At 52.3% G+C, this 12,420-nt stretch overlaps 1 protein-coding gene across 16 annotated transcripts in view; it reads left to right on the top strand.

Annotated features, from left to right (window-relative positions):
- Positions 1-12,420, top strand: part of LOC308343026 (protocadherin gamma-C4) — a gene marked incomplete at its 5' end in the record, with an annotated part of 174,801 nt that overhangs the window by 148,415 nt on the left and 13,966 nt on the right. For 14 of the 16 annotated variants that reach the window (XM_080803838.1, XM_080803842.1, XM_080803832.1 and 11 more), the window contains one exon: positions 11,819-11,877. In XM_080803838.1, the coding sequence (XP_080659964.1) occupies positions 11,819-11,877 (59 nt within the window). Of the gene's footprint in view, positions 1-2,357; positions 4,800-6,385; positions 8,846-11,818; positions 11,878-12,420 lie in introns of those variants that run through there. The other 2 variants (XM_080803839.1, XM_080803837.1) reach the window with 2 other exon arrangements.

Here is a 12,420-nt window from a genome sequence, read left to right as displayed (position 1 = left end):
CTCTAAAATCTATCAGTCTATCAATTAACGCATTTATGAAACCAGGTGTTATTTTGGTGTTCATAGAACCAGACTTACTGGGCCAGGCTGAACTTAGAAAATTCTGTTATTTCCAGCCTTAAAATATTCTATAGAATAGCTCTATAAACTTGTTGAATTGCTGTGTTGTACACATGAAACTAATCTAACACTCTGTGTCAACTATACCCAAATACAGAAATAATTGTGTTTTAAAAATACATATGTATTTGGAATAGCTCTAGAGGAGCAACGTAGGGAAGACATAAGAGGATGCTTTAGTCATCTAAAGAGAAAATCTTCCTAAACCACTAGCATCTGGCCAGCTGTTCTTAAAAAGTCTAGAGCTGGTCAGTATGGAACTGAGGTCTGGAACCTCTTTGAGGGATGACACAAATATTCTGTTATTAGATTGTGGTAATGGTTGTATCCTTTTAACATATGTGAATATACTAAAAACCATCTAATTGTGAATTTTATTTTTTTAAAGATTTTATTTATTTATTTGACAGATAGAGATCCCGAGTAGGCAGAGAGGCAGGCAGAGAGAGAGGAGGAAGCAGGCTCCCTGCTGAGCAGAGAGCCCGATGGATGCGATGGATGCGATGGATGCGTGGCTTGATCCCAGGACCCTGGGATCATGACCTGAGCCGAAGGCAGAGGCTTTAACCTACTGAGCCACCCAGGTGCCCCAAATTGTGGATTTTAAGTGAATGAATTGTATAAAATATTCATGGTGGGTTGTTGGTGGTGCCATTCACCTATGCTAGTGAATCCCGCGCCAAACACCTCATAGGTCAGACTGATTGAAACCTTCTGATTGATACCTCCATTACTCCTATGTGAGGAGGTTTAGCTGTTTTATGGTAAAAGAACACAGAAAGCCAGATCCCTCTGTTTGAGACCAGAATGTAGGTTGTTGGCTTCACCATAGTCAAAAGGATATTCCTGAGGATTTACAGGTTTGGTTAAAAATCTGGGAAGGATAAGAAATCTGGGTTTTGCTGGTGGTTTTTGTAGCCTGTGGTGACCTAGGAGAGGATTCAGATGAGTTAAGAAATCTTATGTCCAGATCAGGCTGGATTTGTCTCTCTGTTCTCTGATGTGTCACTAGGATTATAGTTTGCAGGTAACTACAGTGTGGGATGATCTGTGTTTCTGTGTGTGAGAGGTGGTAGCCAGGCTCCTGGGAGGGTCTAGATCAGGGTGGGAGTAGAGTGAATCCAGTCTCCAGCTCCAAGAGGCCCCATGGCACCAAGTGAAAACCTTGCTCATTTGAAACTGTCTCTCTTGGTAATTAACAAATCAAGCACACCATGGTGTCAAATAAAGGGGATTTGTGGGCACAGTGCTGTTAGTGGCTGATCTCAGTCATTCAAGGAAGCTATTAAATCTGTGAACATTAGCATTCTGCCAGGTAATGAGATCTAGTCCTTAGCGCCTCCCAGGCACACTGATTCTTTACTGATTTGGAACCTCTCCCTCTCCTGGCTCCCTCCACCTTGCTTCATCTCCTTCTATACTGTCCTTGAAATCAATGAATGGTAATTCTAGCTAGTGTCTGAATAAGAGAGATTCGGTTTCTGCTGCACCTCCTGTTACAACAAAAGCGTGCACTGCATAAATTTAATTGGCTACATTAATGTGTAAGTCTTTCTGCAAAGAGATGGATATGTTTCTGAATAATCTGCAGAGGGGCAGAGTTTTGAGTCTATGGCCCTGCTTCTAATTAGTTGTTGCTCTGATACATCAGACTGAGGCAGAAACTACCCATTTAGAATATTGGTGGATGACAACACAGGCTTGAACAAAGTGACCAGTCTCAAATGGCTACTTCTCTCTGGGCTGCAGGTTGCTAGGGCTCTGGCTCTCTGTCCCCCACTCCCCGCCTCCCCGCCGAAAAGGGGCGGGGGAAGTTGGTGTGTTGGAGGGGGGAAAGAGCATATATACATGTTGTCTGTCTCTCCCAGAGATAATAAACCTATAGAAAGAAATGCTGTTGAGTGGGAGGAAGGCGAAAAGATAGGTGGTTTTTGTTTTTTGGGTTTTTTTTTTCCTCCAGTGCTGCGACGCATTAACCCTGCTGCTATTGGGATGTTCTCTGCCCAGCCTATTGGCTGAGCCCAGGAGCTGCCGTCTGCCAATCGGGTGGCGGAAGGCAGACAAATCTACCCCGCCACCAGCAAAAAAACGGCGCGTAACCCTTGCGGCGCCGGCCCAGCCGCGCCAGAGCTGGCGCCACGAAAGAGAGATAGGTGTCTCCAGCTGCTGTTGCCGTTTGGGGCGGGTCGGCTTCTTCTGCTTCTCAGGACCAGGTAGAGGACTAGCGGGAAGCAGCAATGCTCCGCAAGGTGGGAAGCTGGGTAGAAATCTGCTGGGGGGCTACCCTTTTGTTCCTCATTTGCCACCTGGGTTACGTTTGTGGGCAGATCCGCTACCCGGTCCCAGAGGAGTCACAGGAGGGGACTTTTGTAGGGAATGTCGCCCAAGATTTCCTGCTGGATACAGAGAGTCTGTCAGCTCGTAGGCTGCAGGTTGCTGGAGAGGTGAACCAAAGACACTTCCGTGTGGATTTGGACAGCGGAGCCCTGCTCATCAAGAATCCAATTGATCGAGAGGCACTGTGTGGACTCAGTGCCAGCTGCATCGTGCCCCTGGAGTTTGTAACCGAAGGGCCTTTGGAAATGTACCGAGCGGAGGTAGAAATTGTGGATGTGAATGATCACGCCCCCCGATTTCCTCGGCAGCAGCTGGACTTGGAAATTGGGGAGGCAGCTCCTCCAGGACAGCGTTTCCCCTTGGAAAAGGCTCAGGACGCAGATGTGGGGAGCAATTCTATCAGCAGCTATAGACTAAGCTCCAATGAACACTTTGCACTTGATGTCAAGAAGCGCAGCGACGGCAGCCTGGTCCCAGAGCTGCTCCTGGAGAAGCCTTTGGATCGGGAGAAGCAATCAGACTACCGCCTGGTGCTGACTGCTGTGGATGGAGGGAACCCCCCGAGATCTGGCACCGCAGAGCTCCGAGTATCTGTGCTGGACGTGAATGACAACGCCCCAGCCTTCCAGCAATCCAGCTATAGGATTAGCGTGTTGGAGAGTGCCCCAGCCGGCATGCTGCTCATCCAGCTCAATGCCTCTGACCCAGACCTGGGTCCCAGTGGTAACGTCACCTTTTCTTTCAGTGGTCACACCCCTGATCGTGTGAGAAACCTCTTTAGCCTTCACCCGACTACTGGAAAGCTTACCCTTCAGGGGCCCCTAGACTTTGAGAGTGAGAATTACTATGAATTTGATATTCGGGCTCGCGATGGGGGTTCTCCAGCCATGGAGCAACATTGCAGCCTTCGGGTGGATCTCCTAGATGTAAATGACAATGCCCCACACATCACAGTGACCTCGGAGCTTGGGACTCTTCCAGAGAGCGCAGAACCTGGCACTGTAGTGGCACTCATCAGTGTGCAGGACCCTGACTCAGGGTCGAATGGAGATGTGAGCCTCCGTATTCCTGACCACCTGCCATTTGCCCTCAAGTCTGCCTTCAGGAACCAGTTCTCCCTGGTGACTGCTGGGCCCTTGGACCGAGAAGCCAAATCCAGCTATGACATCATGGTCACTGCTTCTGATGCTGGGAATCCTCCTCTGAGTACCCAGAGGACTATTTTCCTCAATATTTCAGATGTGAATGATAACCCACCCTCTTTCTTCCAGAGGTCACATGAGGTGTTTGTTCCTGAGAACAATCGCCCAGGGGACCTGCTTTGTTCCCTTGCAGCCTCTGATCCAGACTCTGGCTTGAATGCACTTATCTCCTACTCTCTCCTGGAGCCCAGAAATCGAGATGTTTCAGCTTCTTCCTTTATTTCTCTGAACCCCCAGACAGGAGCTGTTCATGCTACTCGATCCTTTGATTATGAGCAAACACAGACATTGCAGTTTGAGGTGCAGGCCCGGGATCGGGGCAACCCACCTCTCAGCAGTACTGTGACAGTTCGTCTGTTTGTGCTGGACCTCAATGACAATGCCCCAGCTGTGCTCCGCCCTAGGGCGCGGCCTGGTTCCTTGTGTCCTCAAGCACTGCCTCCATCAGTTGGTGCTGGCCACCTAGTCACAAAGGTGACTGCTGTGGACTTGGATTCAGGTTACAATGCTTGGGTTTCCTATCAGCTCCTGGAGGCCCCAGACCCCAGCCTGTTTGCAGTCTCTCGCTATGCTGGGGAGGTACGGACGGCAGTTCCCATCCCAGCTGATCTCCCACCACAGAAGCTGGTCATTGTGGTAAAGGATAGTGGTAGCCCCCCACTGTCTACCTCTGTCACTTTACTAGTGTCCTTGGAGGAAGATACTCATCCAGTTGTCCCTGATCTTCGAGAATCTTCAGCTCCAAGGGAAGGAGAATCCCGCCTGACCCTCTACTTGGCTGTATCGCTAGTGGCAATTTGCTTTGTGTCCTTTGGCTCATTCGTGGCACTGCTTTCAAAGTGTCTGCGTGGGGCTGCCTGTGGAGTGACCTGCTTTCCTGCTGGCACCTGTGCCTGTCTCACCCGATCTCGACGGAGGGAGGGGCTTCCTCCTTCCAATGGGATCCTACGAATCCAGCTAGGGTCAGATGATCCTATCAAGTTTGTTGATGTGGGCGGCCACTCTCATGGCTGTACACCTTTGGCTTCTGCACCCACTCGGAGTGATAGCTTCATGATGGTGAAGTCACCCAGTGCACCCATGGCAGGGGAGCCTGTTCGCCCAAGCTGCCCACCCTCTGATCTTCTGTATGGGCTAGAGGTGAGACCTTTGCAGGCTCAGCCAATGCTTGAGGGTTATGCTGATACAGGCGTATGGCTGGGTCACATCCCATCGACTGTTGGTCTCTCTGCAAGAGCCCATAGTGCGTGGTAACTCTGTGGTAGATGGTGTGCTTTAGAAGTGTTTTGTGAATAATGGATGAGTACTTGGGGTGGGTTATGCCCCTATCTGAGGGTAAGAAATGAAGGTAATGATCAAGAGTCAGGGTATTGTGGAAGCCTGCTGCCAGAATATGGGAGCATAGAAGTCTCTACTGCACAAGGGTAGGGTAGACCAGGCAGTTACCTAAACCCAAGAGGTTGCTTTCTCTTCTTGATTGGGGAGGCCAGGTTCTGGACTACCTTAATTCTAGGCTACCATTTCCCAGTGAATTGAGGGGGACTAATATATTTGCCCCATGGTATCGGGTACTCCGTAACCCACCATAGAGAGAACTCTCTGCTTGAAACAGCAGGAAGCACAGAGGAGAGAACTGAAGTGTCAGGGAGGCATCAAGGTGCACGCAGAGATCTTTCAGTCCAAGTCTTAAGGAATCCCAGTCAGGTCCCCACTGAGGTTTGAGCTGGTTGTAGGAGAATGGGGGCAGGGGAGCATCATTTATTTGGCGGGAAGAGCAGTGTAAGTGAAATCACTTAATGTCAGAAAACTGGTTTACAGCTGAGGAACTCAGAGACAGCCACTCTGGGAGTCTTTAAGTAGAGTTCTGAATTGGTGAAGCCATAAATCCTAGAAACCGTGCCTAGTTTCTAGTTTCTAGTCACTCTCCTGGGGGACGTGGATCAGTCGCAGGAACCTTCCCCCTACCACAAGCTGTTGTGCTCATTCCACAGCTCAAGTCAGGGATCTCAGAAAAGCAGAGCCCTAGAACCATCAGCTGACATTGAGATTCCTCAAAGCATTGATGGCTACTCAGAGCAAGGCTTTACAGGATCCTAACAGAACTTTTCTCTCACCTTAGCAGCCTTTGGCAGGATGGGGGAGGAGGGGTTCACAGGGGCTTTGCCTCCCCTGAAAGGACACAGTTTTGTTGGTTGAAGGAAAGTAATGGGAGCTTCTAAAGTCCTGAGGGAAGTTGCTGGGATAGAACCCTGAGAAGTTTTGTACCACTTTGTCTTCCCTGTTGAGCACCATCTGAGCTGTCAAACTTTGCTGCCAAGGGGGCTGAATCAACCTGCAGCCTGAAATGAGTGGGTAGGTAGGAGGCTTCATTGACACAGATTTGCCTGTTCCTAAGGTTTCCAGGACTGAGGAGACTTCATAATTGGTTGAGAGCAGACAGACTTTTTGGCCAATCAGACTCAGAGCAGAGGTGGGGGATCTGCTCTTCCTGCCCACCTCTCCTCCCCCTGTTCCCCAGCTCCACTCAGATTCACTTCCCATCCCCCCTCCACCCACCCCCGCCATTTGGTGACTAAGAAGAACTGCTGCAGGCAGACAGACCTCGGAGCAGTTTTTAAGAGGCTGGAAGGAGACAGAAGAGATTTCAGCTGCTACATTCCAAGACCCGGGTCTACCTTGAAGACAGGACAGCACAGAGTCAGTGTCCAGGAAGGGCCTTCTGGGTCATGGGGCCCGAGACACCCCCACAGCTCGCTGGGAAATGGCAGGTGCTCTGCATGTTGTCCTTGTGCTGCTGGGGCTGGGCGTCCGGGCAGCTTCGGTACTCAGTGGTGGAGGAGTCAGAGCCGGGGACGCTGGTGGGGAATGTTGCTCAGGATCTTGGCTTAAAGGTGACAGATCTGTTGAGCCGCCGACTGCGGTTGGGGTCTGAGGAGAATGGCCACTATTTTTCCCTGAGCTTGATGAGTGGTGCTCTGGCAGTGAATCAGAAGATTGACCGAGAGAGCCTGTGTGGAGCCAGTATGAGCTGCCTGCTGCCCGTGCAGGTGGTGACTGAACATCCCTTGGAATTAATGCGCGTAGAGGTAGAGATCCTGGATCTCAATGACAACTCTCCTAGCTTTGCCACCTCAGAGCGGGAGATACGCATCTCAGAATCAGCTGCACTTGGGGCACGATTCCCACTGGATAGTGCCCAGGATCCGGATGTGGGCACCAATACTGTGAACTTCTACACTTTAAGCCCCAGCGGCCACTTCTCTCTGAAGGTGAAGACCCTAAAAGATGGGAAGCTATTCCCAGAGCTGGTGCTAGAGCAGCAGCTGGACCGTGAAGCCCAGGCGAGACATCAGCTCGTGCTCACTGCTGTGGACGGTGGTGTCCCAGCCCGCTCAGGGACCACCCTTATCTCTGTCACTGTGCTGGACGTCAACGATAATGCTCCCACCTTCCAGTCCTCAGTTCTTCGCGTGGGGCTCCTTGAGAATGCACCTGTGGGTACACTGCTGCTTCGCCTCAATGCCACTGACCCAGATGAGGGCACCAATGGCCAACTAGACTATTCTTTCGGGGACCATACATCTGATGTAGTGCGTAATCTTTTTGGCCTAGACCCTAGCAGTGGAGCAATCCACGTGTTGGGTCCCATAGACTTTGAGGAGTCAAGTTTCTATGAAATTCATGCGAGAGCCCGTGACCAGGGACAGCCAGCCATGGAAGGCCACTGTATGATTCAAGTGGATGTGGGAGATGCCAATGACAATGCCCCAGAGGTACTCCTGGCCTCTTTGGTCAATCCTATCCTGGAGAGCACACCAGTGGGCACAGTAGTGGGCTTGTTCAATGTGCGGGACCGAGACTCAGGTAGAAATGGTGAAGTGAGCCTTGATATCTCCCCAGACCTGCCATTTCAGATTAAGCCTTCTGAGAACCACTACTCACTGCTGACCAGCCAGCCTTTGGACCGGGAGACCACATCCCACTATACCATTGAGCTTTTGGCCAGTGATGCAGGCTCACCTCCCCTGCACGCCCATCTCACCATCAGGCTCAACATTTCAGATGTTAACGACAACGCCCCCTACTTTACTCAGCAGCTCTATACGGCTTACATCCCAGAAAATCGGCCTCCAGGTTCCCTTCTCTGCATTGTGGCTGCTTTGGATCCAGATACTGGGGATAATGCTCACCTCACCTACTCCATCATAGGGAACCAGATTCAGGGAGCCCCAGCTTCCTCCTTCGTATATGTCAACCCTGAGGATGGGCGAGTCTTTGCCCAGCGCACCTTTGACTATGAATTGTTGCAAATGCTGCAGATCATGGTGGGGGTTCGAGACTCTGGCTCTCCCCCGTTGCATTCTAACACATCTCTGCATGTGTTTGTCCTGGACCAGAATGACAACGCACCGACTGTGCTGCACCCAAGACCCGGGTGGGAACTCTCAGTCCCCCAGCGCCTCCCTCGTTCTGCTCCTCCTGGCTCCTTGGTCACCAAAGTGACAGCTGTGGATGCTGATGCAGGCCACAATGCCTGGCTTTCCTATTCGCTGTTGCCACAGTCCACGGCTCCGGGACTGTTCCTGGTGTCTTCACATACTGGCGAGGTGCGCACGGCCCGGGCCTTACGGGAGGATGACTCTGACACCCAGCAGGTTGTGGTCCTGGTGAGGGACAACGGTGACCCTTCACTCTCCTCTACAGCTACGGTGCTGCTGGTTCTGGAGGATGAGGATCCCGAGGAGATGCCCAAGTCCAGCGATTTCCTCTCAAACCCTCCTGAGCATGCAGACCTTACCCTTTACCTCATTGTGGCTCTTGCAGCCGTCAGTCTCTTATCCTTAGTCACCTTCACCTTCCTGTCAGCTAAATGCCTTTGGGGGCACAGAGATGCAGATGGGGGTGGGAGCCAGTGCTGCAGGCGCCAGGACTCCCCCTCTCGGGACTTCTATAAGCAATCTAGTCCCAACCTGCAGGTGAGCTCAGACGGCACACTCAAGTACATGGAGGTGACGCTGCGGCCTTCGGACTCGCAGAGCCACTGCTACAGGACGTGCTTCTCACCAGCCTCGGATGGCAGTGACTTCACTTTTCTAAGGCCCCTCAGTGTCCACCAGCCCTCAGCTCTGGTGCTGGAGCCTGATGCCTACCGGTCCCGCTCTAATACACTGCGGGAACGGAGCCAGGTGAGGGGCTCCCCACCGCTCAGGGCGACCGACCCCCATGGGCTGCAGTGGAGAAGTAGCCCAGCCACAAAAGGGACTTTCTGCATCCACTCCTCTTGGGGAGAGGGTGGGGGCATGGGGGTGGAGGGGGGCATGGTGCCCAGCGTTGCCTGTACTCTGCCTGACTTTTGGGGCCATTTGGACTGATTGTATGGAACACTAAGTTGAGGATAGGACTCGGAGTACCAGGAGGTGGTGGTGGTTGTAGGTGAGGGGAAGTGGAACCAATCCCTGCCGCCCACATACAGGAAAGGCTGGGGTCCAGTCATCTTTTATGGCGGGGGTTGGGTGGGGCCTGCTCCTGGGTGGAGTCAGTCATGAATCTACACCGGCACCCAGCCTCCTTGAATCCTGAGCCAGCTTGCTCTGCCAGTCTTTAGGTTTCCACTTTCCACTCCCTTGGTGGGTGACTTCACTGTTAATCTCAACTCTCCCTATCCCCCCATCAAACAAACACACCTGTAGACAGGGTAGGTGTACAGCCAGGCTTCATGCATATCCTCCCTGCAGAACACAGCCACTGGCCACATGGACCAGTGGGCTTGCTTCACCTCATTTGCATGCACACATACACATGCACACACACCTACCTGCACTTGGTCTTACATGCACACTGCCTTTAACTGCCAGTGCTTGCTGTCAAGTTCACATGCACTGGCTGTCCCCAGGCCCCTCATAGCTTCCAAACCACCTGGCAGCTGGCCTCAGAGGTGCTCACTGCTGACTAATCATACACTGTTGAGGATCCCGTGGCGTGGTTTTCCAGGGCCTGCAAGGGCTCAGGAGCCTTTTCCTGCCTCCACCTGGGACTAGACCAGGTCACCTCTGTGCAAGAGGATATGAGTCTGGGAACTCTAGGGCCAGGGTGGGCTGCTCTGTCCTGCTGGGGCTCCAAGCAGAGGTCAGTGTTGCCTCCAGCCCAGAAGCCTCGGGGGCTGGCTGAGCTACCCTGTGGCCCAAGGGTAGGAAAAATAGGCAGCCTGGGACTTCAGTGACAGTCACTGCCTGCCCTAACGCAGGAAGTGGGAACATGGAGCACCTGGACCCTGGACACTCAGAGATAGGCTTTTGGCTCCGTCGTAATCTTGATGTGTTCCTGCAGTCTAGGGTCAGGGCTTCAGGAGTGACCAAAGTATCTTCTGTCACATCCTTCCTTCTTGGCCAGATAGAAATCCCAGCCTTTGCCAGATGCCAGGGAGCCCTCATATGTTTGGCAACTATAGTAGTAAAAGGCACAAGTTGGCACAATCTCAGGAGCTTTTATTTAAACTACAGTTATGTTCCTCCCCGCCCCTAACGAATCAGAATTCTAGTTTGAAACAACACCCCTATGTGATAGCTGATTGAGAGAGCCTTACTGTACCACATCATACTCATTCTTCCCAACATTCTTGTTGGACAGATACTAGCTTCCTCACCTATGACTGAATTTCACAGCGGTCATATGACTTGCTCAGGTTTGCAGGGGAAGTGGTAGGGAAAGCTCTAGCTCAGGTCTAACTCCAGAATTTGTACTTTGAGTCATTAGCACTTTTAAAGCCGGAGGACAGGAGGGTAGTCTGCATCTGCTGGGATGGGGCACAGATGCGATTCTTTTCTTTCATGGCTTTATATGTTGGAGAAAAGTCTTCTGGGGCTCCTTATCTCTGAGCAGCCCTCACTGAACATGCTTTGGACCCGCCATCCTTATGTAGGTTGTGAGTTTTGCCCAGCAACTCTCTTCCAGTCTGTCATGGTTCTTGTATCTCTGTGTAGATTCTCTGGTGTCTAAGGCTGAGGGGTAGGCATCCCAGTGCCTTTTCCCACAGCGGCCCAGGACTGGTGCTGGTGACTCGTAAATTTCTGGGTTCTCCTCGGATCACTGCCACCTGTGAGCCTCAGGGTGAGTCATTTGGCAGCCTTGGGTCTGTCTTCTCCCCAGTGTAATCAGAGATGCTCACATCTCACATGTCTCCTCTGCTTCTGGGAGTGAACGTGAGAGTTAATTACCAGCACACCTCAGAACCGGTAAGGAGACGGCTCTCAGAGTGCCCCGTGTGTGCGTATGTGTGTGTGCGCGCATGCACGCGTCTGTGTGTGACGGGGTACTGTACTCTCTGGACTCAGGAGTGAAGCATCTGGCCAAAGTCCCATCCCTTCCTCCAGGTGGGACATGGCTACAGATCAGCCCCTTAGGAGCCCTGGAGACTGAGCTGGCTCTGCTTGGAGGCTGTGGGAGCTTGATCTCTGCTGGGCTCCATCCCAGCAGCTTTCTCTATCCCAGACAGAGCAGCCTTGTTCTCTCCTCCTCAGTCACGGCCATTGTCTGGCAGAGTTCTGGGGGTGAGAGGTGTCCTGGGGCTTGGATGCCCTGCAAAGAATCAGTCTGGCATGACTCCTAAATTAATAATGTGTTTAGCTGTGGGAAGGGATCGTCGAGAGCCAAGGGCCTGGAGGAGGCGTCCCTCTGAATATGTTACAGCACAACCTGGCACAAAAAGGGTTACCAGGAGCAGCAGCCATCTTGCTGCAAGGATGCTTTGTTCCCAGCTGAGGAGCTGAATAAATTCTTTCTAGGGCTGGTGGAATTCTCATGAAAATCTCCTGCAGGGGAGTGATTCTTTGTGCCCTCCCTTGAGTTTCACAGAAGATACTTTCCACCCTTGAACCTCAGCTCAGCGGTTCTGAGTCAGTGGGCTTGGAGGAATGGGCTCTTTCTGGGTTTGCTCCTCGATATGGTCAGATCAGTATTATTTTATCTCTTTGCCTCTGGTACCTCAGACCTCTGAGACCTGGGGTATGCTTTGTCTTTGAAGATGAGTCTACCCCTCCCTCCTTTTATCCTCTTTTCTTCTCTGTGGCCATACCCCTCTTTCCTCCCTGCCCAGCCCCAGCTCTGGTGACACTCTGACTGCTTGTGAGTACTCAGCCCCTTTCCCTCTGTTTTCTCCACAGCAAGCCCCGCCCAACACGGACTGGCGATTCTCTCAGGCCCAGAGACCCGGCACCAGCGGGTAGGTGACTGCCTCTCCAGCCCACCCTCTTCTCTGCGGCATTTTCTCAGTGATGACGTAGGAGGAGGTGGGGGAGGGCTCAGCATTGGCTACAAATGGCTTCTCCCCTCAGTTCCAGATTTCAGGGAGGTTTTAGTGTATTGGGGGCTGGCACACAGACCCCAGAAGGAAGAGGCTTCTACTCTGGCTCTTTTGAAAGCTCATTCCACATACTCAGCCCCTGCCTTCTCCCCATGTGAACCTTTTCCTATCTCCTGGTCTTCAGGTGGTCTCTGGGGGGGAAGGAAGTGTTCTGTACCCATCTAATTCCTCTGTCCCCCTGCTCCAGGTTGGGCTGGGGTTCAGGCAGACTCGGGGGACAGGAGGAGGAGGGGAGATGCTGTCAGCAGTCAGAGCCTCCTCCAGAGCCAGCAGGAAAGAACAGGGCCAGAGGTGAGGGAGGCCAGGCAGCTGTGGAGGAGGGTGGAGGAAGGTGGAAACTGCGTGGCAGGAGGGAGGACTGAGGGGGCAGGAAGCTCAAGGGGCAGGTCTCTCTGGTCCTGG

The sequence above is a fragment of the Martes martes genome (assembly GCF_963455335.1).
Source record: "Martes martes genome assembly, chromosome: 5".
In the NCBI taxonomy this organism is placed as follows: Eukaryota; Metazoa; Chordata; class Mammalia; order Carnivora; family Mustelidae; genus Martes; species Martes martes.
This window is presented reverse-complemented; position numbering and strand designations above follow the sequence as displayed.